The sequence below is a fragment of the Chenopodium quinoa genome, unplaced genomic scaffold (assembly GCF_001683475.1).
Source record: "Chenopodium quinoa cultivar QQ74 unplaced genomic scaffold, ASM168347v1, whole genome shotgun sequence".
NCBI classification, from domain to species: Eukaryota; Viridiplantae; Streptophyta; class Magnoliopsida; order Caryophyllales; family Amaranthaceae; genus Chenopodium; species Chenopodium quinoa.
Genome location: NW_018742589.1, coordinates 274,571 through 297,551, shown reverse-complemented (window position 1 = coordinate 297,551; position 22,981 = coordinate 274,571). Strand labels below are relative to the sequence as shown.

Genomic DNA, 22,981 nt, shown 5'->3' with positions numbered 1-22,981 from the left:
AGAATATGAATATATATACATCATAAATATTCTATGCAATATAATTTTGGTATATTTTGGGAAATGATGTATTTCCCATACAATACTAGTGATAATGTATAAACAATACAGAGTACCACGTAATTGTTTATAGGAAAAATTGATTTTAATAATTTTAATTTTGACTGATTTTCTTTAAATGGACCCAACTTTTGCTGATTATTCTGGAATAATCTCAACTCTATAAATTATAGATATCTTCTTATAATACTCCGAACATTTATTTTTGTTATACATAATGTTAATAGTCCCAAAAGAAATTAATAAAAGCAACAAAAATAACATTTCGGATTATTTAAGGAAGATACCTATAAGTTGAGATTATTCCAAAATAATCAAAAGTTGGGATCATTTGAAGAAAATCGATTAAAATTGGGATTATTAAAACCAATTTTTCTTGTATATTATGATAATAAGCGTATGAGCAATTTTACTATACGCACTTTTATTTTATTCAACTTAATTATTGTCGATTTTTGTTCAACTATATAATTACGGGATCTGAGTTGTGGGGGAGCCTGCTCGCCTGGTCAAACTGAGTCCTGCAAAACAATGAAAGTCAATTGCCTCGGGGGGTGTTCCCGAGAAAGCCCCTCTGACGTTCAAGTCAGTCAACGGTATTTAGAGAGAAAGTTTGTAGAGAGAGTCGATAAAATTAATTACCTCGCTAATTTGTGAAGATTAGTATTTATAGGAGATGATTAACTAACTTGATTAGGGTTAGGATTAGGGTTTCTGGCCGTTGTGGGCTGTATTACGCTCTGTTGGGCTATATTAGGGTTTCTCGGGGTGCATGTTGTGCATGATTATGGAGTGTTCTCGTTTAGGGTTTAGTAAGGGTATTTCGGGAATTTCTGTATTTTATGGGCATGGGCCCACAAGGGCGTCCAAACACTTATTATCTCCAATTACATTCAATTCTCCATTAATTGATTGGATAATTACAAATATTTTCTTTATACTTTAAACTATTTCATGTATGAGACAATATTTTTCACATTTATTTTATCATACGTACATCTAATATTCTAATAGTCTTAATGATCTATACTTGTATCCTTTATGGTGTAATCACGAACAATTCGTAATAAGGGACTACTTACAACATGTTTCCCATGTTGAATATTGGAAATTTTGTGTTTACAAAAAAGAGACATTTTTTTTTTTTTTTTTTTTTTTTTTTTTTTTTTGAGGGAATTTTAGAATAGTCTTTGTTGCATGAATTCCCTTTTCTTCTCGAAGGTCCCTATTAAGGACAGTGACGGTTTAAATGGAGCATTGCAATTTGCAGCTATTGGCCTATTATATTGGTCCCAAATAGCCAAAATTATTACTCCAATGATAGTGATTTTATTGTTAATTATTCACGTTTATCTTGATTTTTTATTACTTATTATATTTTCATTATTAATATAATACAGTTATTCAGCATTTCATGCATTTTATGCCTAATATAATGAGTTGTAGTAATTGGTACTCGTATTACTTGTGGGACGTCTTTCCCTGTACAGCAAGTATATGTATTTTAAGGTGACCCTTTGTGTCATCGGAGATTAGCTTGGGGTCCCACGAGGCCAAATGATGTAATTAGTACTATATAACTACCCAATTGTTCTTTAATACTTGTATTTTAGACTAAATTAGTGTCATCATTAACGACTAATTTAGTCCTTTTTTTTTGACAAAAAACGACTAATTTAGTCTAGAAGATTTAAAACAATTATCAAAATGACCATTTAAAATAAATTATGTTGGCCTTATGAGGAATTAGGATCAACTTTGGCTATTATTATTGACTTGACCAATGATGAAGCCGCCATGTGGTTTGTTAGTACATTTAAGACCACTTTGTATATTATTTAGGCCATGTTCTCTTCATCTTAAAAAAATAATATTAAGTAAAAATAATTTCAGTTCAGTAAAAATAAGTTCAGTTCAGTAAAATTAATTTCAGTTCAGTAAAAATAAGTTCAGTTCAGCAAAATTCAGTTTTCTTAAAGAAGAATTATAATAGAAAATCAGTAAAAATAATTTAATTTCAGTAAAAATAATTTCAGTTCAGTAAAAATAATTTCAGTTCAGTAAAAATAAGATCAGTACAGTAAAAATAATTTCAGTTCAGCAAAATTAAGGTAAATCAAACAGGGTCTTACTCCATTGATAAATATGGAGGCATAATGCAATAGAGTGCAATATGGGTTTTAAAAAAATAAAATAAAAATTAATTTTTGGTCCCACGTGAGAAGTTGGGTGGGTAGTAGCATAATAGCATGCCCGGCAACCGTATCTCGGGTTTTCAATTTTGATACCATTGCATTTGATACCTTACCCACCTAGTCTTCTCAACATTTACAATCTTTCAAATTTCCTTGAATTAAATATTCAATTCTTGATCTCGACCTACATAAAATACTCATTTTGCAATACAATCTTAACCTCGTTCCTGATTACATACTCATACCACTCTGCAAACCAAACGTCCGATAAACGTTCAAAATAAATAATTGTTTTGCAGTGTAATTGCATGTAGTTAACCAACTAAATTGATCAAAACTCTTTTTAGCAAACAACTAACGCATAATTATTACTCCACAACTTTGATAAAATCTACCTAATGAAGTGCATTGTGGAAACTCAATACTTAAGAAAAAGAAACATCATAAAAAGAGGGAAAATTTGTAAATTGCAGTTATTTAAAGTTCGTATTTTGCAAATTGCAGCCATTAAATTTTTTTTTTCAAATTGCAGCCCAAAAATTCGTATAAATTGTAAATTGCAGCCCGATTCAATTTTTTCATCGGTTTACATGTTGAAAAATCTTCGGTTAAGGTTTTAGGGGTCATTTTAGGTCTTAGTGAACCGAATTGAGCTCGGAATCAGCAAAAAAATAACGTAAGTGTCTCATATTTATAGTTTCCCACAAATCGATACATTTTTGTTACGCAAAACGAGATACTTACGTTATTTTTTTGCTAATTCCGAGCTCAATTCGGGCCCTTAAGGGCTAAAATGACCCCTAAAACCTTAGCCAAAGATTTTTCAACATGTAAACCGATGAAAAAATTAAATCGGGTTGCAATTTACAATTTATACGAACTTTTGGGCTGCAATTTGCAAAAAAAAATTTAAATGGCTGCAATTTGCAAATTTTCCTAAAAAAAGATGATAATAGGGCACATGATCAAATGTGTTGAAACTTGAAAAGATCACTTAATATTGTCACAAACAGTGAAACAGGTACAAGTTACAACATTGTATGGTTGATGACTTGATGATGGTACGCAAAAATAAATTCGGAGTATAGCAGTATGATTCTTTCTTTGAAATTCCTCAAAGTTTAGCTTTATTAATTACAACCTTCAGCCAGATCCAACCGACTTGCAGACTAAATTAGTACTAGTAGTTTAGATTACACTATCATTGTGTGATGATAAGTATTTTCGAAAAAAAAAGGAGTATTGGTTCACAATGAATAGTTTAAATCATACGAGTACCATAATTTTGTGATGACAATTATTTTCAAACAAAGAGTTTTAACTCTCGGAAAAAGAGAGTATTGGTTCATAATCAGTAGTTTTAGGGCCTATTTCGATTAACTGAATTGAGCTGAACTGAACTGAACTAAACTGAATTTTTAAGAACTGAACAGAACTAAATATTTTATGAGAGAAGAAAATTAAGAACTGAATTGAACTGAAAATAAACTGAAGAGAACAGACCCTAAATCATACGAGTACCATAATTTTGTAATGACAAGAATTTTCAAACAAAGAGTTTTAACTCTCAAAAAAAGAGAGCATTGGTTCACAATCAGTAATTTAAATCATACTAGTACCATACTTTTGTGATGATAAGTATTTTCAAATAAAGAGTTTTAACTCTCGAAAAAAAAAGAGTATTGGTTCACAATTAGTAATTTAAATCATCGAGTACCATAATTTTGTGATGACTAGTATTTTCACACAAAGAGTTTTAACTCTAAATTACGGAATAGTAATTAAGTTGCTCTATCATTATGTAAAGACAAGTAATTTAGAACAGAGAGATTATTATTTCGCAATCATGATTAGTCTTGTAATTAAATAAAACAAAATTTGCAGTTGGTCATCATAGTTGGCTGGCTATTGAAATAATAAGTTAATGACTTGATGTTTTCTTGACAAAGAATATGGCCACCTTAAAAAAAGGGGCCAAAAGAATATTCTTGTTCATTTCAAGATAATTTGTATTACATTTTTGTAATCTAGTTATATATTTCTAATGCCATTTTCCTCTCCCTTTTTGTACTTGATTTTTTTCTTTAAGACTTTGAAAATAATATTTTTCCTAACTTGGGGGCAGGGGTTAGAAGACTTGGAACTTAGAAGGCAATTGACAATAGGTGTTTTATATCTCTAGTTTTAGCAAGCTAAATTTCTAGAATATAGGAAAAATTCTAAACTAGATTGCGAAGTAACTTTTGATTCATCAAAAATAAGGGGAGAAGTAAAACAATTCACAAAATGAGACACATCACTTATGAGAACATTATTCTACCCGGCTAACTTGTAGATACTTTTAAGAGACGTATAGATATGTTTGGTTAATAACTTTGTATCGATTTACTATGAAATTCAACCTTGAAATTTAGTATACTGATTGATTTTGATCTAAGACTGAAACTTATCCCCGACCCTTACTATGTTTGGCTTAGCCTTTCGGTATTAGAAAGAAGCAGCCATCTCGAAGCTTTCAAACACAATCAACTTGTGATGCTTCAACCTCTTCCACACTAGATCAGGGTAGGAGTAACTGCTTCTCGACGAGTTTTCAATCCTGATGAAAGACAAGGAAATTGTAGTTGATTCTTTCCTAAGAGTTTATCTAACCGTCGCCTTAGGAAAGGATTGTGTATGCATAAGTTATTCAATGACTACAAATTTGGTGTAAATCTTTCTATTACAAAGACTACTTTTTTGCTCAATTGTCATAAACAATAAAGAAGTTGCGGTGTATCTATCATCAAAGAGAGGAACAAGCAAGAGGTTAAAAGTGCATTTCTTTCTTTCAGAAAAGATGCCAATTTTTCCTCCAGCGGCCCAAGTAGAAAGATTAACAAACATCATTCATTTTGAGCTTATTAATTAAAAAGGCTCTTTTTCTTATTAGGCAAATGCTATATGCAGCCCTTAGGGCTGCATATAAGCATTAATTAGATATAAGATGCCCTTATATTTCCAATAATATAAATACAGTTCTCAATTAACTAATTTTATGATTCCAAATAAAATATTTAATAACACTAAGTTTTGGCTAATAAAAAGGGGGAAAATTTGGCGCCATATTCTATTAAAATTTTGCATCCCTTCAGTTTCCATTATATGGTCTTGTCAAACATAAAATTCCATTAATGGACATCAATCAACATTCCATCAAAATTTCTTCTGACAAATAAATCCTATCAAAGTTACTGTTAATTTGGGGCAAAAGGCATATCAAGAACCCACTAGTATGTATATATGTTTTTTTTATCACTTTTGACTAAATTAATTCTTTCTCCCCCTTTTTATCTTTTCTCATGTTTTTAATTTCTCATAATCTAAATATGAAACGTTAAGCATGTTTCTTATCTTCCCTAAAAAAAAAAAAAAAAAAAAACCATGTTTCTTATCTTTTCTCATATTTCTAATTTTTTATCCTATTATTTGTGTGCATTTTAATTTTATCTAAGAAAGGTATGGTTGAATTTCTTTTTTTTTTTCGTATATATATATATATATATATATATATATATATATATATATATATATATATATATATATATTTTCGGTAAGATGGTCCAGAGCAAGGGAAAATCTTTCTCGAGAATCTTATACTGTCCAGACCTGCAATCAAAATATCATAATATTTCCAACATCACAACAATTTATAGGAAAACAGACTAAAGGATAAACAACAGCCTACGACCTGTTTCTGCAGTATCCTTGCAAAGTTGTCCAACCATTGTGTTAGTATAATAGGAAAAACTAATGAAGACTGGAAAGCATGACTAATTATCCAAGTTTGTCCTTCCACATTGTATAATTGCACCGGTTTTGATTACTTCTAGGAACATTGGATGCAGGCGCCACACTGTCTACTAGAACATTGCCCTCACAGTCTATCGTATAGGATATTTCTAAGCTTTCCAAATTAAGATGATAAACAATAAGACTAGGATCACATATTTCGCTTACAGGATTGGGGGTTTCTTCACCTTCACCGTCTTCTCCATTTGGAGAAATTTTGGCTGGTTCTACGTTTCCTACTGTCAATATGGATTTATGAGGTCGGTGTCTCTGTGATGATGATCGTATGTCCCATGAAAGAACCTGCTCAATCAATTTCTTCATCTCACTTTGTGATGAATACAAACTGCTTCTCTTCTGAAAATAGATTAGAAAAAGTCAATTACATTGGAAGACTATGCAACTCAAGATCATGCAGACAAGAACATTACAATTCTGGCATTGACAAGCACTCTTATCTATAACTGGAGTAAATTACTCAGTTTCCGAAAAGGCAAAAAGTTGTCAACACTCAGTTTCCGTTGGGCCTACAGCGTTGCCAAAATAAAGACAGGCACATTCTAATCCCAATAAACACGAGGTACCTAAGAGCAATTTTGGAGATAATCTAATACTCGTAATCCATTTTGCGAGTTCATAAATGGAGAAACCCCAGGAATATTTAAAATAATCAACATCTTTTATATTAAGTACTTGTAAAGTTGTAATCAACTAAGCTGTTCTCATAATGCAAGAAGCTTTTCTTATCTTTTAGGACTATAATGTTGGAAATAGGTAATGCAAACGGATTCTCGCGCCCGATCGGGCGGTGGTTCGCCCGACCGGGCGGAGGTGGCTAAGGAAAATAGGAGAACTCTCGCGCACGATCGGGCGGCCCTCGCCCACCGGGCGACGGACTCGAGTTTTTGACGAGCCCGATCGGGCGGCTCTCGCCCGAATGGCTCGCCCGAGGTGGGTTTTCTAGATCGCCCGATCGGGCGGTGGTTCGCCCGACCGGGCGCGACACCAAGTCTGGAAAACTTCATCTCGTGCCCGATCGGGCGGCTGGTTGCCCGATCGGGCCCGCCTTTTTTCCTTAGATCGGTTTGTTTATTTGTTTCCTAATTTTGGGACACATATAAATACGAGCATTGCCTTTCCTGTATTCATAATTTTAATATTATTGAACCCTAAACACATAAACAAAAAACCTACCCTTTGAGATCTGAACAGTTCTTGAGCAATTCCACTCTTCGGGTTCGGGTGCACGAATTACGGGGAGAGTTGCGTTAAACTTGAGGGGCGTGCGTCACTAGGAAACTTGTACCGGTGGTGGCGTATTTCGCTTCTAAGGCAGTGGATTATTGTTCCACGGCGCGACTGTGAGTTGAGATCTTCAATCAAGTATTTTTTCCCTTTCATCTTCTCTATTTTGTTATTGGAATCGACAGGTATTTTACCAACAATTTAGAAGCGAAATAGTATTAATTTATTATACTGTTGATTCCTAGATTTTTCAATTATAACTAGTATGATCGGGATATTTACGATTCAGATGATCATTATTTTTTCGAAATTAATTTGGGATTGTTAAGTCAACGTTCATATTATTTGAAGTTCAAAGAACCCTAATTTTTTAGGGAATATTTAATTAGTGATCAGATAATGGATTCGGAGTGAGAAATTCACAAGAGCAATTAATTTCGGGATCGGCAAAGGTTTATTGTCGAATTTCCGTAACGTTGTATTGCGAATTTGGGAATCATAATCTTTTGATTTTGCTGTACTCCTAATCAAAAAATGAATAAAAAATTCTCCATGTGGTATCATCAAGTCTTGTCTCCATTTTGGACCATAATTCTCTAAAGAATTAAAGAAAAAATAAAATGGAAAGGATGCAATTTCCATTGAAGAGTATCGGTGGAAGTAATGGAATTCTAAAGGTTTTAATTTGGAATATAATTAAAGTGTGCGATTATGATCATGCTATGCGCATCTGTCGTCAAAATCATATACCATGATTTGGTAAAGTTGCTGTCAAGTTGGGCTTAATCTCCTCAAGGTTTAATGTCATGATTAATTTGTTGCGATCAAGTCGGTTATGGGAGATTTATTTGCTATATAAATCTATAATCAAAATTGCAATAAAGTGGATTGATTTCAATATTGTTTGAGATAAAGCCTCGATGACAATTCATCAGTGACGCAGCTAGTGGCGAGATATTATGGCATATGATTATAATCAAGATATCAGATAAGTTATCCTTCTCAATTTATTTAAGTAATTTCTAACTCCATATAATATTTGTGTCTATTATTATGTGCCTCTGTTATATATGCATAATTTAATTATTATGAGCTATTGTTTAGCAATGTGGGGGTGTTTTGAGTTAGATTTTTGTGACTAACTAGTAAGTTAGTTTGTACTCTTGTTGATGAGTGGTATTGAGGAGGAAGGTCTCCGAAAGTGACATTTATCTATAGCTTTTTGCTTGTTGGTTTGCAAGTAATTTATTTCTGCTAATGTATGTTTTGTCCTAGTAGATTAGGGATGACATGTGTTTAATCTTACGATAGTGTTTTGTTGACCTTATTCCCAATCATGGACAATGTTTTGTTGAGCACAGAGTATGTGATAAGCTTGTAAGTGTCCCTTTTTAGATTAAAAAGGGATTTAGAATTATTGTTTCTTTTAATTCTTGTGATCTTAATTTTGTTCACGAACTTGAAATGTATTTAATTTGCTAGAGGTGTAGCAATTATTTTTCTTGTTGATGGTCTAGATGAGACCAAGTTGATTTCCGTACTTATTAGCAGAATAAAAAAGGCTTGACTAAGTAAAGCTAGAATGGTCGTGCAAGTTTGAAGTGTAAGTGCCCCACATGAGGTAAGGATGGGAATTAACATTCTATGTCTTTACAAACTATTAATCTTTTGTGAATGTTAGTATTGTGGGGGTTGCAGATATGTATCAGTTGTTTATTTGTTTAGTAAGTATTTCACCCAAGAATTTGGTTTATACTCCCTAATTTGTTACCTGATTTATGATTATTTTCATGTGGTATCTGTGATGTGGGGGTTTCCAATAATAAAGAATTGACTTCTAGATATGTTTCACGTAAAGTATGAAGGCTTGTGGGACTGTGGGTGATATGTATGCTGAATATCTGCTACGTTTATCATGTACGAGCTTGTTATGTTAAATCCTTGAAATGTCTCAAGTTATATGTTTTCCTGTGACATGACATGTTAGTTTTGCTCGTTCATAGGATTTGTTCTTGCTTCCTAAGCTTTATTCTGCCAGTAAAGTTGATGAGTTCATCATCTAAGGTGTATTGGATTAAAGCTTAAACTAGTGTTATATCATCTTGGTTTTACTTTCTTAATCGAGTTGTATGTAGATGTTTGTTGTGTGGTATATATTCATGTAGTGGTGAATGGAAAAATTCTGAACCATATGGATAAACCTGATTGACTAGTTGTGGAAAGAAGCATGTAAACGCGAGTTGTGCACTCTCTTTGAGTCTGATATGTTTGAGAAGAGTATATCTTTCCTTGCTATTAGAAATCCATCTGTTGTAAGTATCTTTCAAGGTGAGTTGAAAGGTGGTTGATTGGAAATGGGCTAAAGGTAAGATACTATGTTTTTAGGATTTATTTTGTAAGTTTGGTGCTTCAGCTCTTATTACTCACCTGGTTTGTTCTAAGCTTGTTTGATTTGCAGTAAGGTTGCTTAAGCTTCCTAGCATGATTGATTGTAAATCAAGGGTGTGTATTTAAAACGCATACACAGGTGACAACTTAGAAGATGAGGTATTTTTGCTCATGATGTTATATCCTTTGTGATATGTATGGTGAGTGGGGGTTAGATTTGAGTACTCTAACTTGTTATGTTAAGTTTTTCTTGGCATGTGAGTTGAAATTCTCGATGCATGTGTGATGTTACTATGGTTCGCATTGATAGAGTTCATTTGCTAGAATGATCATAAGTTACTAACTTCACATGCATGTTGTTTATTGAGATAAAGATGTATATGTGTCTCTAAGCCAAGAAACAAGTACAAGATAATGAGATGAGCAGAATAGTTCTAGGCAGTATACCAATGAACTAATAAAGATACGCATCAATCTCATTATTGTGATGTAGAGAAAGTGGTTTGGTAATTTATATTTATCATGCCTAAGCCAGAGTTATTTTTATTTTTATTATTTGGCCTTGGTGTTTAATACAAATGTGTTAATGTTTTGCAATCTAAATGATGAACAAACTATTCTTGACGTGTAGTGTTTTTGTTGTGAACTATATTGTTCATTCTGTTTGTTAAGAGAGAATTACTCAATTATTGTCTGAGTTTCAGATAGTTTAGGGATGAAGGTTAAAGTGAGAAAGTTTCTCAAGTACCTATCCAGTAAATTCTAAGAGACAATGATTGAATGAACAACGATGATTAGTTGAACCTCTTCAGTGTATGGCTTTTACATGATGAAGGGCAGTGCTCTGTTTCGAGTGAGCTGCAAAACAAATTGTTGTACACTATCCACTATGAAGCAAAGGTTCATTAGATTGGATGACGTGTGTCAAGAAGATGATTGTTGATAAAATTAATCTCTGGAAGTTTGTCCATTGTGGGGGTAAGGTGATCCTCATGTTCTCTACATTATTTTTCACAAGTGTCTATGTATGTTGTCAGGAACTACAGATGTAGTGACAAAATTAGACAGATCTTGTGGAGGTGATACTCATGTTAGAGTACGTGAAAGTAAAGAAGAATCAAGCAGGTCCTTATACTAGGATGAAGCACAGGTAAGTGCTTGATTGTCTAAGAGAATATATTTAAGAACCTGTGGGGTATTTTAAATTATTCTAGTGACGAAGTTTAAAAGATGAGTCTACGTTTGGAAGTTATCTTGATAACCCTCTAATTTATATGGTTATGAGATACTTTGATAGACTTTTTGCTTGATGTTTACAGGTTGAGCTTTAAGTGCTCTTAATATGTCCATAACCCAGGTTGGGTGGTCAATTGAGACGGCTTACATGGACACACCGAAGTGTTGTAATTTATTGAACTTTTGTTCTGAATGGGTCTAGAGCCTTGTTTTGGTTAACTCATTGTTGGATTTACACCATTTATGTTTATTGAATCTATAATTTTTTTTTCTATTTAGTAAGGTTGAGTCTGGCTCTTAATTTATTTGCCCAGTGGCTCTTAGAGTAGGATTGAAAATGACACCGAAGGTGGAAGGTTGAGCATTGCTTGCTCTTAATACTACTAGCCCAGTTGCTTGAGAGTAGGAAACGACAGTGATCCTTAAATGCATTAGAATCACTAGCCCTGATACTTCTCGAGTAGGGAACGATAGTGGTACCGAATGACTGAGGTTGGGAGTATCCCTTAATGCATCTAGCCTAAGAGCTCATTGAGCAGTGGATTGATAGATGCACCGTCGAGTTGATAGGGTTGAACTTTTCGTTCTTAATGTTCTTATTCTATTGCACAGAAAAATCTTGGGTTTGCAAGGTGCTTGAATGTGTTTTAAGCCTGCAAGGAAAGACCCTAGATGTGCTGGGAATGTGTATTTATACACAGACAGAACACCTACGTGAGTACGAGGGGTGGCCTCCTTCAAAGGAAAATTGTGGTGTAGTTTTCCTGAATTACTCATGAGAGCCCAAGGTGTAGGCCAAGATTGGCGGAGTTGCTTAAGCTCTAAAGTCAAGGTATGTGTATTCAAGGTCCCTTCCTCGCTCCTAGGAGTTCAAATCTTAAGATACTCACTAGGGAAGTGTTGAAAACCTTGTGCACTGATGTGTTAGTTCAAACCTTTGGATACTAGCATTTAAGTACTAAGACTTTCATTTACTGTTCAGATTTCATGTTGAAGATCCGCTCGCATTAGTGGGGGATTGTTGGAAATAGGTAATGCAAACGGATTCTCGCACCCGATCGGGCGGTGGTTCGCCTGACCGGGCGGAGGTGGCTAAGGAAAATAGGAGAACTCTCGCGCCCGATCAGGCGGCCCTCGGCCGACCAGGCGACGGACTCGAGTTTATGAAGAGCCCGATCGGGCGGCTCTCGCCCGAATGGCTCGCCCGAGGTGGGTTTTCTAGATCGCCCGATCGGGCAGTGGTTCGCCCGACCGGGCGCGACACCAGGTCTGGAAAACTTCATCTCGCGCCCGATTGGGCGGCTGGTTGCCCGATCGGACCCGCCTTTTTTCCTTAGGTCGATTTGTTTATTTGTTTCCTAATTTTGGGACACATATAAATACGAGCATTGCCTTTCCTGTATTCATAATTTTAATATTATTGAACCCTTAACACATAAACAAAAAACCTACCCTTTGAGATCTGAACAGTTCTTGAGCAATTCCACTCTTCGGGTTCGGGTGCACGAATTACGGGGAGAGTTGCGTTAAACTTGGGGGGTGTGCGTCACTAGGAAACTTGTACCGGTGGTGGCGTATTTCTCTTCTAAGGCAGTGGATTATTGTTCCACGACGCGACTGTGAGTTGAGATCTTCAATCAAGTATTTTTTCCCTTTCATCTTCTCTATTTTGTTATTGGAATCGACAGGTATTTTACCAACATATAAAGCTGACAAGGTTACCAGCATAGAAATAGTATTTTTGTAGAGATGATGGATATACATACCACTGATTCCCAACAATCTGCAAGAGCAGAGTGGAAGCTCTCAGAGAAAATAACAGAAGCCACAGCTAATAAGCTGTCTTCCTGCAAGATCAAGGAGAGAATTAGGATGGTTTTAATTCAAATCATTGACATATATATTATGAAGATGGAAGGACACACAACTTAAACAAAATAAACTCATATTTTCAGTATGCCTCTGATATCTCAAAGTCATATCAGAGATTACAGTCAGAGAAAAGGTGCTTACATCAATACAGTCAAGGATCTCATAGATGCAATGCCAACATTTTAGTAACCAAAGCACATTTAATCTAAAACAAGGAGAACTAGTGACAGCAAACTTTGGAAAAAGATTATAACATTCATCCAGCTAATTGGTAACATGCAAAATTCAATTGTTTACTCTCTAGCACGCTTATAATCAGAAGAATGACTAGGACATAAAAGGAACCAATAAGGGACTAGTAAAGGGGATGGTAGCCTTTCTATGTAAACCAGAAAATTTTCAGGAGTCAAGAATCTCATATCTTGCATGCCAGCCATGTGTAGCTTGAACTCATGAACAGTCAACAAGCATAACAATTAGCATGGAGTAGCAGGGTTGAAACTTGAGAGATGAAAACAGTAATCTCATTTCAGGGGCACCAGGAGAAGAGAGATTGTCAGACCTGTCAGTTTAACTAATATTAAAATGCCTCAATTCCTAAAAACTCCTTCCAGACTAATCAGCCTATAAGATAACTATCCTCACTTAGGTCTAAAGATAAAATCCGACAGTGACTAAGGACAGAAATATTGTCTTTCAAGATTTAGCCTTGAAACCAAACAAAGAACCAAAGCAGGACCAGATGATCATATATAAAATTTCTAATTCCTCTCTGAGAGTCAAGAAGATTAACATTTTCAAAAATATGTAAGTAAACCATCAGAGAAAATTTACCTTAACCCATTCTGGCACCATTGAATCTTGGATGCTGTCACAATATGGAAGATAGGGCTTCACATCCAGTACTGGCTGTCACAATTTTACATAAACTCAAATGCCACTTAAAGCCACCAAAAACTTTAACCACCACCTCAGGCCCTCAGCCCTAGCAGAAAATGCAAGGATTGTAGCACTTACTGTTCCATCTACCAAATCAACACCAGAAAGTAAAATCATGTGTCCTTGTACAGCCTCGATCTGGAGAATGAAAACAATTGCTACCTAAGTTAGCATGTGCTACTCAGTTCAGTTACTTGCAGAATTGAATCGTATTAAGGCCTAAGGACATAAATATTTAACCTATCCTTCTCACTCTACCAATAAAATCATGTTTGTTGACTTGCTTAATGTTTCTAGAACATTTAGAAAGTTCTTGGACCTAGCAGGGGATGCAGAGACTATGTAACATTTTCCTCAGGGAGGATACAATCATTCAAATTTCCTTCACAATGTCTTTGACACCTCTTTGGCTAATGAAACTTATACTCTTAAAATAGTTTGCAACCAATCCCTATATGTTTTGTTCCCTAACAATTTTGTAGATACTCTCTTTGAACATTATTCATGCATCTATCCTAAATGTTCCTCTTAAACAAAAAGAACTACATTAAAAAGGGAGGATACTTGCCTTAGCAACAGTTAGACCAATTGGACTGGGACGATGGGGGGTTCTTGTTGCATATACTCCTTTTTTGCCTCCTTTTAATCGTGGCACCCTCACCTAATCGTTCATATAACAATTGTTAAATACTGAGAGAGGGGGGGGGGGGGGAGGGGGGGGGGTTGGAGCCATAACTAACGTGGTGCTGGTAATATATATAGTGCGAACCTTGGCTTTGATCTTCGATCTGGAAGGCTCTAACCACAACTTATCCAAATCAGTATTTAAGTGGAACACATATATAATCCAAATATGAGAATACTCTTCAAGACCTTCCAAAGATGCCGGAGGAACCCTCATTGGGTCAAACATCAAACATGCTCGAGCAAGTGGCACCAGCAAAGGTTGTCTAGGCGTACCATTCCTACAGTAAATATGATTGGTACTGTTATTTAAGTTAATGGTAAACTAGAAGCATATCTCACAATTTCGCTACACCAGTACACCTTAAAAGATCATTTGAGTTTTGCCGATACTTGATCACCAAATCCTACGCATAACTCATACTTGCAACTTAATAGTTTCTACAGCAGTTATTACAAGGAAATAATTAGGCAAGCCTGGTTACACAATCCCTTATCATTTGCACTCATCCAATATTTAGTTTTTAGCCATAAGCTAGTTGAATATTAACATTTACTTTACACTTATCACCTCCTCAAAATTGCTTCAAGTTCTGGCCCACAAAATCATTAAGTACCTGGTTGAGAAGCAAGATTGGACTGTACCAATCGGAATCATGGGATAAGATGTTGGATCCATATTCTCTGTCTTCTGTTGCAGAAGTGCCTTCCTCAATTCCTAGAGAAATATCCAATGAAACATCAGGGGCCTCACGAATCAATAAAACCAAAAGAAATCGTCAACATTCTATGCATCAACCATCATACAACAATGTCATATTATAATGCAAATATCAATGATACAAGCCAACATTTCTAATCATTACACTTCAAAAACATATGCTACGGATTTCTGAGTACCAGAAACATTAATTAAATGAGTCAATGTTCTTCAGCAAGAATTCAACTCAAGAATGAAAGGGGCCATATCATACAAATTGGTTTGCCCTCTTCCATTAGACTATTTACATTACATCCCATTGAATTGAACAACTGTATCATTGGAGTCATCATTGTACATAAAATCAGTTCATTCAGTAGCTTTCTTTTCTTGTTTTTCATTCACAAGTCACTTGTAAAACTACTCCCTCCGTCCCTAAATTACATTCCTACTTCTAGCATTTATTCCTCACACAATAGAGAGGAGTAGGAATGTAATTTAGGGACGAAGGGAGTACAAAAAAAAAAAAAAAACCATCCAAGAGCATTCAAATGGGTAGCTGCAAATATAAATGAACTTCTCAGACAGTCAGACCCTATGTATCAGTTCAAAATGTGGGGTTCGGATTCGGATTCCGGTTCGGTCTCGTATGCAATCATAAACAATATCATTCAAAGTTTTCAAACCCATCAATACATTCATAATTGAAATTATCAATCAAAACCTCAAAAAGACAAGAAATTTATAATCAAAATATTCATAATTGAAATTATCAATCAAAACTTCAATGTAAGATCAACCTGTTGAGCTCTAATTCGGCCTTGTCGTTCAGCAGCACATTTATCAACAGAAGATTTAAGAGATGCCTCCAATTCTTTGACATTTGATTCCATGGCTCTCCATTTTTTTCCCAGTATAAAAAAAGCTGCTCAAAATATAAAAACAAATACATATAAGAAGACATTAAAGATGCAATCTTGAAAGAGAGTAAGATAGAGAAGCACCAGTAATGGCTGCAACAGAGAAAGTTAAGGTGAAGGTGGTGGGTAGCCATTGTGATGTTGCTGTGGAGTCGCCCATGAACTTAAGAAAAGTGGGTTCAGGGTTTTGCGTAAAGAGAATAGTTATGTACTTATGTAAGTTATGTTATATGGCCATATGTGTTTAGAGAGCCTCAACACTCGTGGCTTGTTTGTTCTAGTATTTGCGGGTCTGGTACTTGGAACATTGAGAATAGAAGGGACAATAAGGGAATTTCTACACACAAGGGATACGAGGTAAGAGTCTTATTAAGTGAACCAATACTTTATTGGTGTAAGATTGTCAATTAAAAAGTAACAACTTGACTACGAGAAAATACAAGTTTAAAACTGATGAACAACAAGAAGTACATACGTAAATTATAGCTAACTTTAGTTAACTACTATTTTCTCTCTTTCCTTAACTTTCTCTCTTCTCCTTCAACCTTCAATTTCAATGGTGGAAAGTACACCTTTTCACTACGACTCCCTTTTAGGATTAAACATGTCCTTTATTTTCACTTTGTTATTCGGGTTTTGCCACCAGGATTGGTGATGTTAAGTCAAAATCAATGGTTAAGCTAATTGTTGTGATACATACTAAGAGGGAAATTCCTCATTCCTAGTTGAAAGCAAGAACTTTTTGTAACAACAAATTCTATTTGGTATTAACAAAGTCGTGCAATACTAAAACGCCGATTATTTGGTACCAAAGTAAACCTTACATGATACCAAATGACATACTCCTTAAAATTTTGTTGATATTAACAAAACTGTTATATTGTTAAAAAAAAAAAAAAGGTTGTATAGGGTACTAAAAGTAAGTTTTCTTAATACTAAGCTAAACTTACGTAGTTATGTGGTATCAAAATGAGTGAAAAGTGTACATTTACCAAGTTGACTTTTAATAAATTTTATAAAAGCATCACAATTAGAAATTGGGCAATTTGTATAGACGACAAGTAGTGTAAATTATAGAGTTAACCTGAATTTCAATTGAAAATGAAGAGACAAATCATATTGAGATGGTTAACATTTTAAATCCATGCCTTCTTATCAGTTCATAGTTCAAATGTTCAATGAAAGTCCAAGGTAGTAGGAGATTGGAAAGTTCACCATAACTGATCAATTTTCTTTTATTTTTAATTTTTTTTTTTAAAAAAGGATAGAACGATAAACAAAAGTGCAAAACACATTAGTAAACTAATTACAAGTTGTACTTCGTAACTGATTAATTTGATTTAATTAAGCAGCACACGACAAACCAATTAAAATAATGCATCAAACATAAACAAATGGGAAATAGATAAAAAATTCAACTCTTTATCCAATTACTCTTTTCTTCAGAAATTAAAGTACACCTGAAGTCACAGAATTGAAGGTAAGAGAAGAGATGTTCTGCTATTTTCAAGATTCAATTTTTTGTTTCAAACATATCAATTTATAGCTCTTTCAATAATGTGGGTGTTAATTGATTAGTTAGCACATACAATATATCTGTTCATCTGATATACATGTGTATTCCCTTTTGATTTTAATGCAGATTTATCACATAAAAAAGAATGTTGAAATCAGCTCAATTTCTACTTCCATACATTTTGTTTTCTTTTTACTTCTCTGAGGTTGATGTTGATTCTATCAATGCCCATTTATATTTGCATTCCAATTTTAGCAGGTGGGTATTTTTAGTTTCAATTATTTCAGCATTTATTTTTGGTTTTCTAGGGTTTAGGGTTTATGGGAATTGACTGTTTTGAATTAAATGTGAGTGATTAAAATTTTGGTGTGGTGGTTTATGATATGCTCATCATATATGCACTAATTAATAGTAATTACAGCAGGAAAGAAGTTGAAGCACTAAGAAACGATACCATGTTAACAGTTTTGAAAGAGGAGTTCACATTTCCTGTCGATTCGCCCCCATTTAAAAACTGTCATGCTTCTACCATTGTTGAGGTGACTAATTTAGATGAATTAATGATTTGGTTACTTGGCATTGTTGTAGTGTTTGTAGCTGAAGATTAGAGTTTTGTAGGTTGAGAAGGATCATTTTTTGGTTGCTTATTTTGGGGGAACTGAGGAAGGCGCGCCGGATGTTAAGATATGGTTGCAAAGATATAAGGTAGTATAATTGTAGTCAGCAATGTGAACTTATACATTGTGAATTTGTTTCAATTTTTATTGCGTAGGGCATAAGTTTGATTGCTGCGAGCAATTTCATCTGTTGTATGTAGGATGGCTCTTGGAGTTCACCTATTGTTGCCGATGAAGAACCTTTGATTCCAATGTGGAATCCTGTACTGTTTAAGGCATGTGATCAGCTGCTTCTGTTTTATAGGGTTGGTCAAGGCGTTCAGAAGTAAATTCTATATCTTTGCTCTTGACCTCTTGTTGGATCCTTATTGTTCTTGCTTGGAATGAAAATGTTAGAACTTCTTTGATTCATGGAAATCTTAAGTGAATTAAGTCTATCTTAACCCAAGTAATTTAGTAGAATGTTTGAAGAAAACTTAATGTAACTTAAATGTCTTGCTCAGCTGTAAGGTCTGGTATGTACAGAGCAGTTGGTAATTTTTGAATTAATTTGTTAATGTATTCTGGTGTTCTGACAGCCTTAAGCTTGGTTATTCTCAATAATGTGATGGATGAGTTGAAATTATCGACAATGCTGCAATGAAGTAGCTGTTTCTCTGTGTTTAGCTCTTGAGCTGGAATGTTTTTCCATCAAACAGCCTAAATGTTTTCTTTGCTACACGCACACACATTAAACTTTGGAAAAATATCGTTTTATGTGTTTCAAAATCAAATTTGTTTTCAAATGTTCAGTTACTCTTTCCTCTCCTATAATTATTTTGAAGTAGTAGATCAGAGTTCTCAGAATCTTATTTGTTTTAATATCCTTGCTTTATTCACTTCTAAGTGAAAAACTTATAGCTCAAAAAGTAATAGGCTAGATCATTCCTAGAGGATAGTTAACATACCTGAATACAACCAACTTAACCAAAAAACATTCATTCAAATAATTCGAAATTTATCGTTGATCCTTTTTTCGCATAGAGTTGAATTAAAATTCCTGTAAGGTGTTCCTATAGATTATTTCTATCCTTATGTTTATTTTGAAAGATTTTACTTAAGACTCATCTCTAAACAGGCTATATAATGACCGGGGTATGCATCCCCATTCCCTTTACAAATCTACTTAAGTCTCATACTCACATTGACTCATTGTACACCTATCTTGTGCAAGACTTGCTCACCTATTTCATTTGACATAGATTGTCATTTTTCTAAATGTCTTTTGTATAGATAAGTGAGTGTCATAACTTCTGATAGAAGACACAAATTGTCATTACTACTGCATAGCTTTAACAGTTTAACCCAGCGCTTTCGGCTTCCTTTAGCATCTAAGCTAACTTCGATAGCTACAGCTCTTTCTGACCAAGGATTGTTCCCTTGACATATTTTTTTTGTTGGCTTCTTAAATAATAATGGAGGATCCAGCATGAGTACTAAATTACCTAACCTAAGCTGGTGGAAAGCGTCTATCACGTGTTATCTGGCTTTCTGCACTGTGAATAATAATGTTGAGTACTTTAATTTTAATGGAGTCAAGGGCTGTAGAAATCAGCTGGATAATTGCTTATTGTTAGTGTTTACTTGTTCTCATTGTTTGGTCAATGAACTTCAGTTGGACCGGATGCATGATGCGTTCATTTGATGGAGGTCATACTTGGACAAATAGAGAACAACTTCCTCCTGGTGTATTAGGTCCTATAAAAAATAAGGTTCAGAACTTCAGATTGCCCTTATATTTTTTCACCTTTTCTATTTTGTAATCATTAGTTTGCCAATCATACATTCACACTCGAATATTGTGTTTTGTTCCTGTTCAGCCTATTCTGTTGGACAATGGGCAGATGATCTGTGGGTCTTCTGTTGAAAGCTGGAACTCTTGGGGGGCTTGGGTGGAGGTATGGCATTCTAAGATCATAAAAAAATTTGATCGTCCTTGCTCTGCTTTGATTTTGACTCCTTTTCCCTTTTCTAGGTAACGTCAGATTTAGGTAAAACTTGGAGAAAAAATGGACCAATATACATCCCTGGCGAAGGTCTGAGTGTGATTCAACCCGTACCTTACCAGACAGCAAATGGGAGGTTACGGGTCCTTCTAAGGTCTGCTATTGGTAGAGTTTGTATGTCCGAATCCTTAGATGGTGGTCACACCTGGAGCTACGCACAGCCGACTGCACTCCCCAATCCTAATTCAGGTTTTTGCCAGGACACATTTCAAGTAGTGATTTTTATTAAATCTTTTAGCAGTAGTTTATGTGGACAGTGTGAATTATTGTCGTCATTTCAACCTAATGTGTACTTGAGTGACAAAGCTATACCTGCAAGGGCTGCAATTGCTCAACCCTTGATAAAAAAATATATACTAACTTACTAAGATTACACCTTGCATTTAGTAATAGAAGATATTAAGTTTGGTTGCACACATCAAACTATACATTTACATCTTAACTTGATTTCTATCTATTTTTGCACTTGTAAATTGTTACTTCTTTGGCCAGATTCCCCATTTCCCCAACTCTTTCGTTAAGAATTTTTGGTTTACAGTCCACTAACTTAAACCACAAATTGTTTTTAATTAGGAATTGATGGGGTGAAGTTAAAGGATGGCCGTCTTGTGCTTGCTTACAACATTGAAACGCGGGGATTACTCAAGGTTGCTGTGTCGTGTGATGATGGTGACTCGTGGATTGATGCTTTGACACTTGAGGATACTTCAGACATGGAATTCTCTTATCCAGCTGTCATCCAGGCCAGCGATGGATCAGTGCACATCACTTACACTTACAAAAGGGAACAAATTAAGGTGCATTCAACTTTCTCCCCACGCCCTCTATATGGACTTCTAGCTAATTAACTATTGTGCTCAATATCTAATAAAAACTGTCATAATGTTGGGTTTACAGTGAATGATCGATTGAAGTGTATCTAATATGGGATTAAGGCTTTGATGGATTGATTGATTGCTCAATATCTAATAATAACTGTCATAATTTTTTATAACTGTCACTTTCAAGTTTTGACTATAACAATTTGTTCTTGACTTCCTCATCAACCAAATATCCGATCTATCCTTTTAGAAGTGTTGCATTCATTCTTGTTTGTCAGATGCCTGATTAAAAATTGCAATAACTATATGAAAATTATCACACATTAGTGTGAAGTCTCTTGATTGGGCATTTAGCTAAACCTTTGTCTTGCTTTTGGTCCAGCATGTTGTACTACAGCTCAATTGACACGGTGAACCTTAAATTCCGTGGCAAGCCTGCTGAGGTATGAATAGTGTTTGCTTGATAGATCTGATATTTTTGCTTCTCAGGTTCTAATGGTTTTAACTGCAGCTTGTGTGTTTTTGTTTTTGTTTTTTGTTTTTTTTGTTTGTTTGTTTTTTTTTTTTGTTTTCCTCTGGCATTTCATATCCAAATATGTAATAAGTTGAGGTCGAGTGACATCTTATTCTGTTAAGAAACTATTCTTTTTCTTGACAGTTGATGCTCAGTGAGTGCTTGTAGACTTCTCCCTCTACTCAGACTGCTGGATTGTTGCTGATTTTAAGCTGTGTTGCATTGACACACAAATGGACATAGATACTAGCAGGAATTCAATAATAATGTGTAATAAACTAACTATTCAGAAATAAACTAGTTACGTATTATTTATGCTTCTATACATCCTACATCGGCTATGTGTATTGGTGTTTGAGTATGATACTTGTGACATTAATGTGTGGTTTAAGGTCTTCATGATCTTATTATATACCTAAGCTGTAGCAGCAATGTAGCGCTGTAGCTTGTATCACACCAGTGGATTGTCACTCTGAACGAGTAGACATGTCTGTACTCTATGTCGTAAGCTAAGTTTGAAGTCGCGGTTATTGTAGCTGTGTCAAGGTTTTGTTAAGGCCTTAAGGGCCTCCCAGTATATTCTGCCAATTAAGTACTCAATTAACCGACTCTTCGATGATGTTGAAGTGGCCTGAGGCAAACAACCTGTGCATGTAAGATATTATCTGAAAATAATGTTTGAGGTTGACATCTGAAATTTGAAGTAATAAACGAAATAACAGGCTTGAACATTGTATTAGAATAATTTGGTCTTTTTGTTGGTCCGAAATCCGAATGAGCTACAAGGGCAAGTTGAGATATTTGAACTTATTATGTACTTCGTATGACCTATCACATACAAGCCGTCTATTTTAACCATTAGACTAAGATCTCATTGTTATATTTTCACCCTTAAATAACAGTGTTAAGTAGTTAACTATTAGAAATAGGAAAAAATTAGCATAAATAATCTCAACTTTGTTTGCAGATTTCATTTTAATTTTTACTTTTATTTTAATAATAACTCGGTTCAATCCTAATTATTTATGTCACATTCTCAAATTAGTCTGAGGATGACTATAACTCTCACCTAACATGACCCATCACGTGGCATAACTTGTTCCATTGTTCTGTTTCAAGGGAAGTATAATATTGTAGTGGGTAGAGTAAGAACTGTGAAGCTCATCTCTTTATCTAACAAATTTTCATGGCTTCCAGTGGCAATCAAGGGAAATTTGAAGCTAAGGTGATATGTTGATGCTAGATTGAGGGTTGTCGATAACTCGACAATGGTGGAGCGTATACAGGGAAGAGGTTCTACGCAATTAGAAAGTTCCCAGTAAGGGCCTGTTCCGATTGACTGAACTGAGCTGAACTGAACTGAACTTATTAATTAGTGTTTTTTTAACTACGGATTAG

At 34.7% G+C, this 22,981-nt stretch overlaps 2 protein-coding genes across 7 annotated transcripts; one reads left to right on the top strand and one right to left on the bottom strand.

The window, feature by feature from the left end:
• Positions 1-5,925: 5,925 nt before the first annotated feature.
• Positions 5,926-16,280, bottom strand: LOC110721079. Of its 2 annotated transcripts, XR_002511392.1 has the most exons (10): positions 16,155-16,280; positions 15,951-16,075; positions 15,068-15,168; positions 14,536-14,731; positions 14,335-14,427; positions 13,845-13,904; positions 13,662-13,736; positions 12,722-12,802; positions 7,281-12,619; positions 6,306-6,443 (listed from the first exon to the last, which is right to left on the bottom strand). XR_002511392.1 is itself a non-coding variant. In XM_021900199.1 (9 exons), exons 1-9 carry the CDS (start codon positions 16,228-16,230, stop codon positions 6,072-6,074), a joined length of 1,179 nt encoding a protein of 392 aa, XP_021755891.1. In that variant the 5' UTR covers positions 16,231-16,280; the 3' UTR covers positions 5,926-6,071. The 2 variants fall into 2 exon arrangements, 1 of the variants encoding a protein (XP_021755891.1); XM_021900199.1 differs by lacking the exon at positions 7,281-12,619 and having other exon boundaries at positions 5,926-6,443.
• Positions 16,281-17,254: 974 nt separating this feature from the next.
• On the top strand, positions 17,255-22,967 carry LOC110721078. Of its 5 annotated transcripts, none has more exons than XM_021900195.1 (11): positions 17,255-17,550; positions 17,713-17,844; positions 18,008-18,125; positions 18,205-18,291; positions 18,404-18,528; positions 19,858-19,954; positions 20,063-20,140; positions 20,218-20,437; positions 20,822-21,045; positions 21,452-21,512; positions 22,781-22,967. In XM_021900195.1, the coding sequence occupies exons 2-10, from the start codon at positions 17,732-17,734 to the stop codon at positions 21,473-21,475; spliced, it is 1,086 nt and encodes a 361-aa protein (XP_021755887.1). In that variant the 5' UTR covers positions 17,255-17,550; positions 17,713-17,731; the 3' UTR covers positions 21,476-21,512; positions 22,781-22,967. The 5 variants fall into 5 exon arrangements, with proteins under 5 accessions (XP_021755887.1, XP_021755888.1, XP_021755886.1 ...); XM_021900196.1 differs by lacking the exon at positions 22,781-22,967 and adding an exon at positions 21,728-22,244 and having other exon boundaries at positions 18,011-18,125; XM_021900194.1 differs by lacking the exon at positions 22,781-22,967 and adding an exon at positions 21,728-22,243.
• Positions 22,968-22,981: the final 14 nt, after the last annotated feature.

Excerpts from the sequence above, each read along its gene's own strand:
- LOC110721079 (XM_021900199.1), bottom strand. The coding sequence starts at position 16,230 with ATGGGCGACTCCACAGCAACATCACAATGGCTACCCACCACCTTCACC. Across the intron at positions 14,428-14,535 it reads GATCGAAGATCAAAGCCAAG|GTGAGGGTGCCACGATTAAA; the intron begins GTTCGCACTATA and ends ATGAACGATTAG. Across the intron at positions 13,905-14,334 it reads TTGGTCTAACTGTTGCTAAG|ATCGAGGCTGTACAAGGACA; the intron begins GCAAGTATCCTC and ends TTCATTCTCCAG.
- LOC110721078 (XM_021900195.1), top strand. The coding sequence starts at position 17,732 with ATGTTGAAATCAGCTCAATTTCTACTTCCATACATTTTGTTTTCTTTT. Across the intron at positions 18,529-19,857 it reads GTTGGTCAAGGCGTTCAGAA|TTGGACCGGATGCATGATGC; the intron begins GTAAATTCTATA and ends AATGAACTTCAG. Across the intron at positions 20,438-20,821 it reads ACTCCCCAATCCTAATTCAG|GAATTGATGGGGTGAAGTTA; the intron begins GTTTTTGCCAGG and ends GTTTTTAATTAG.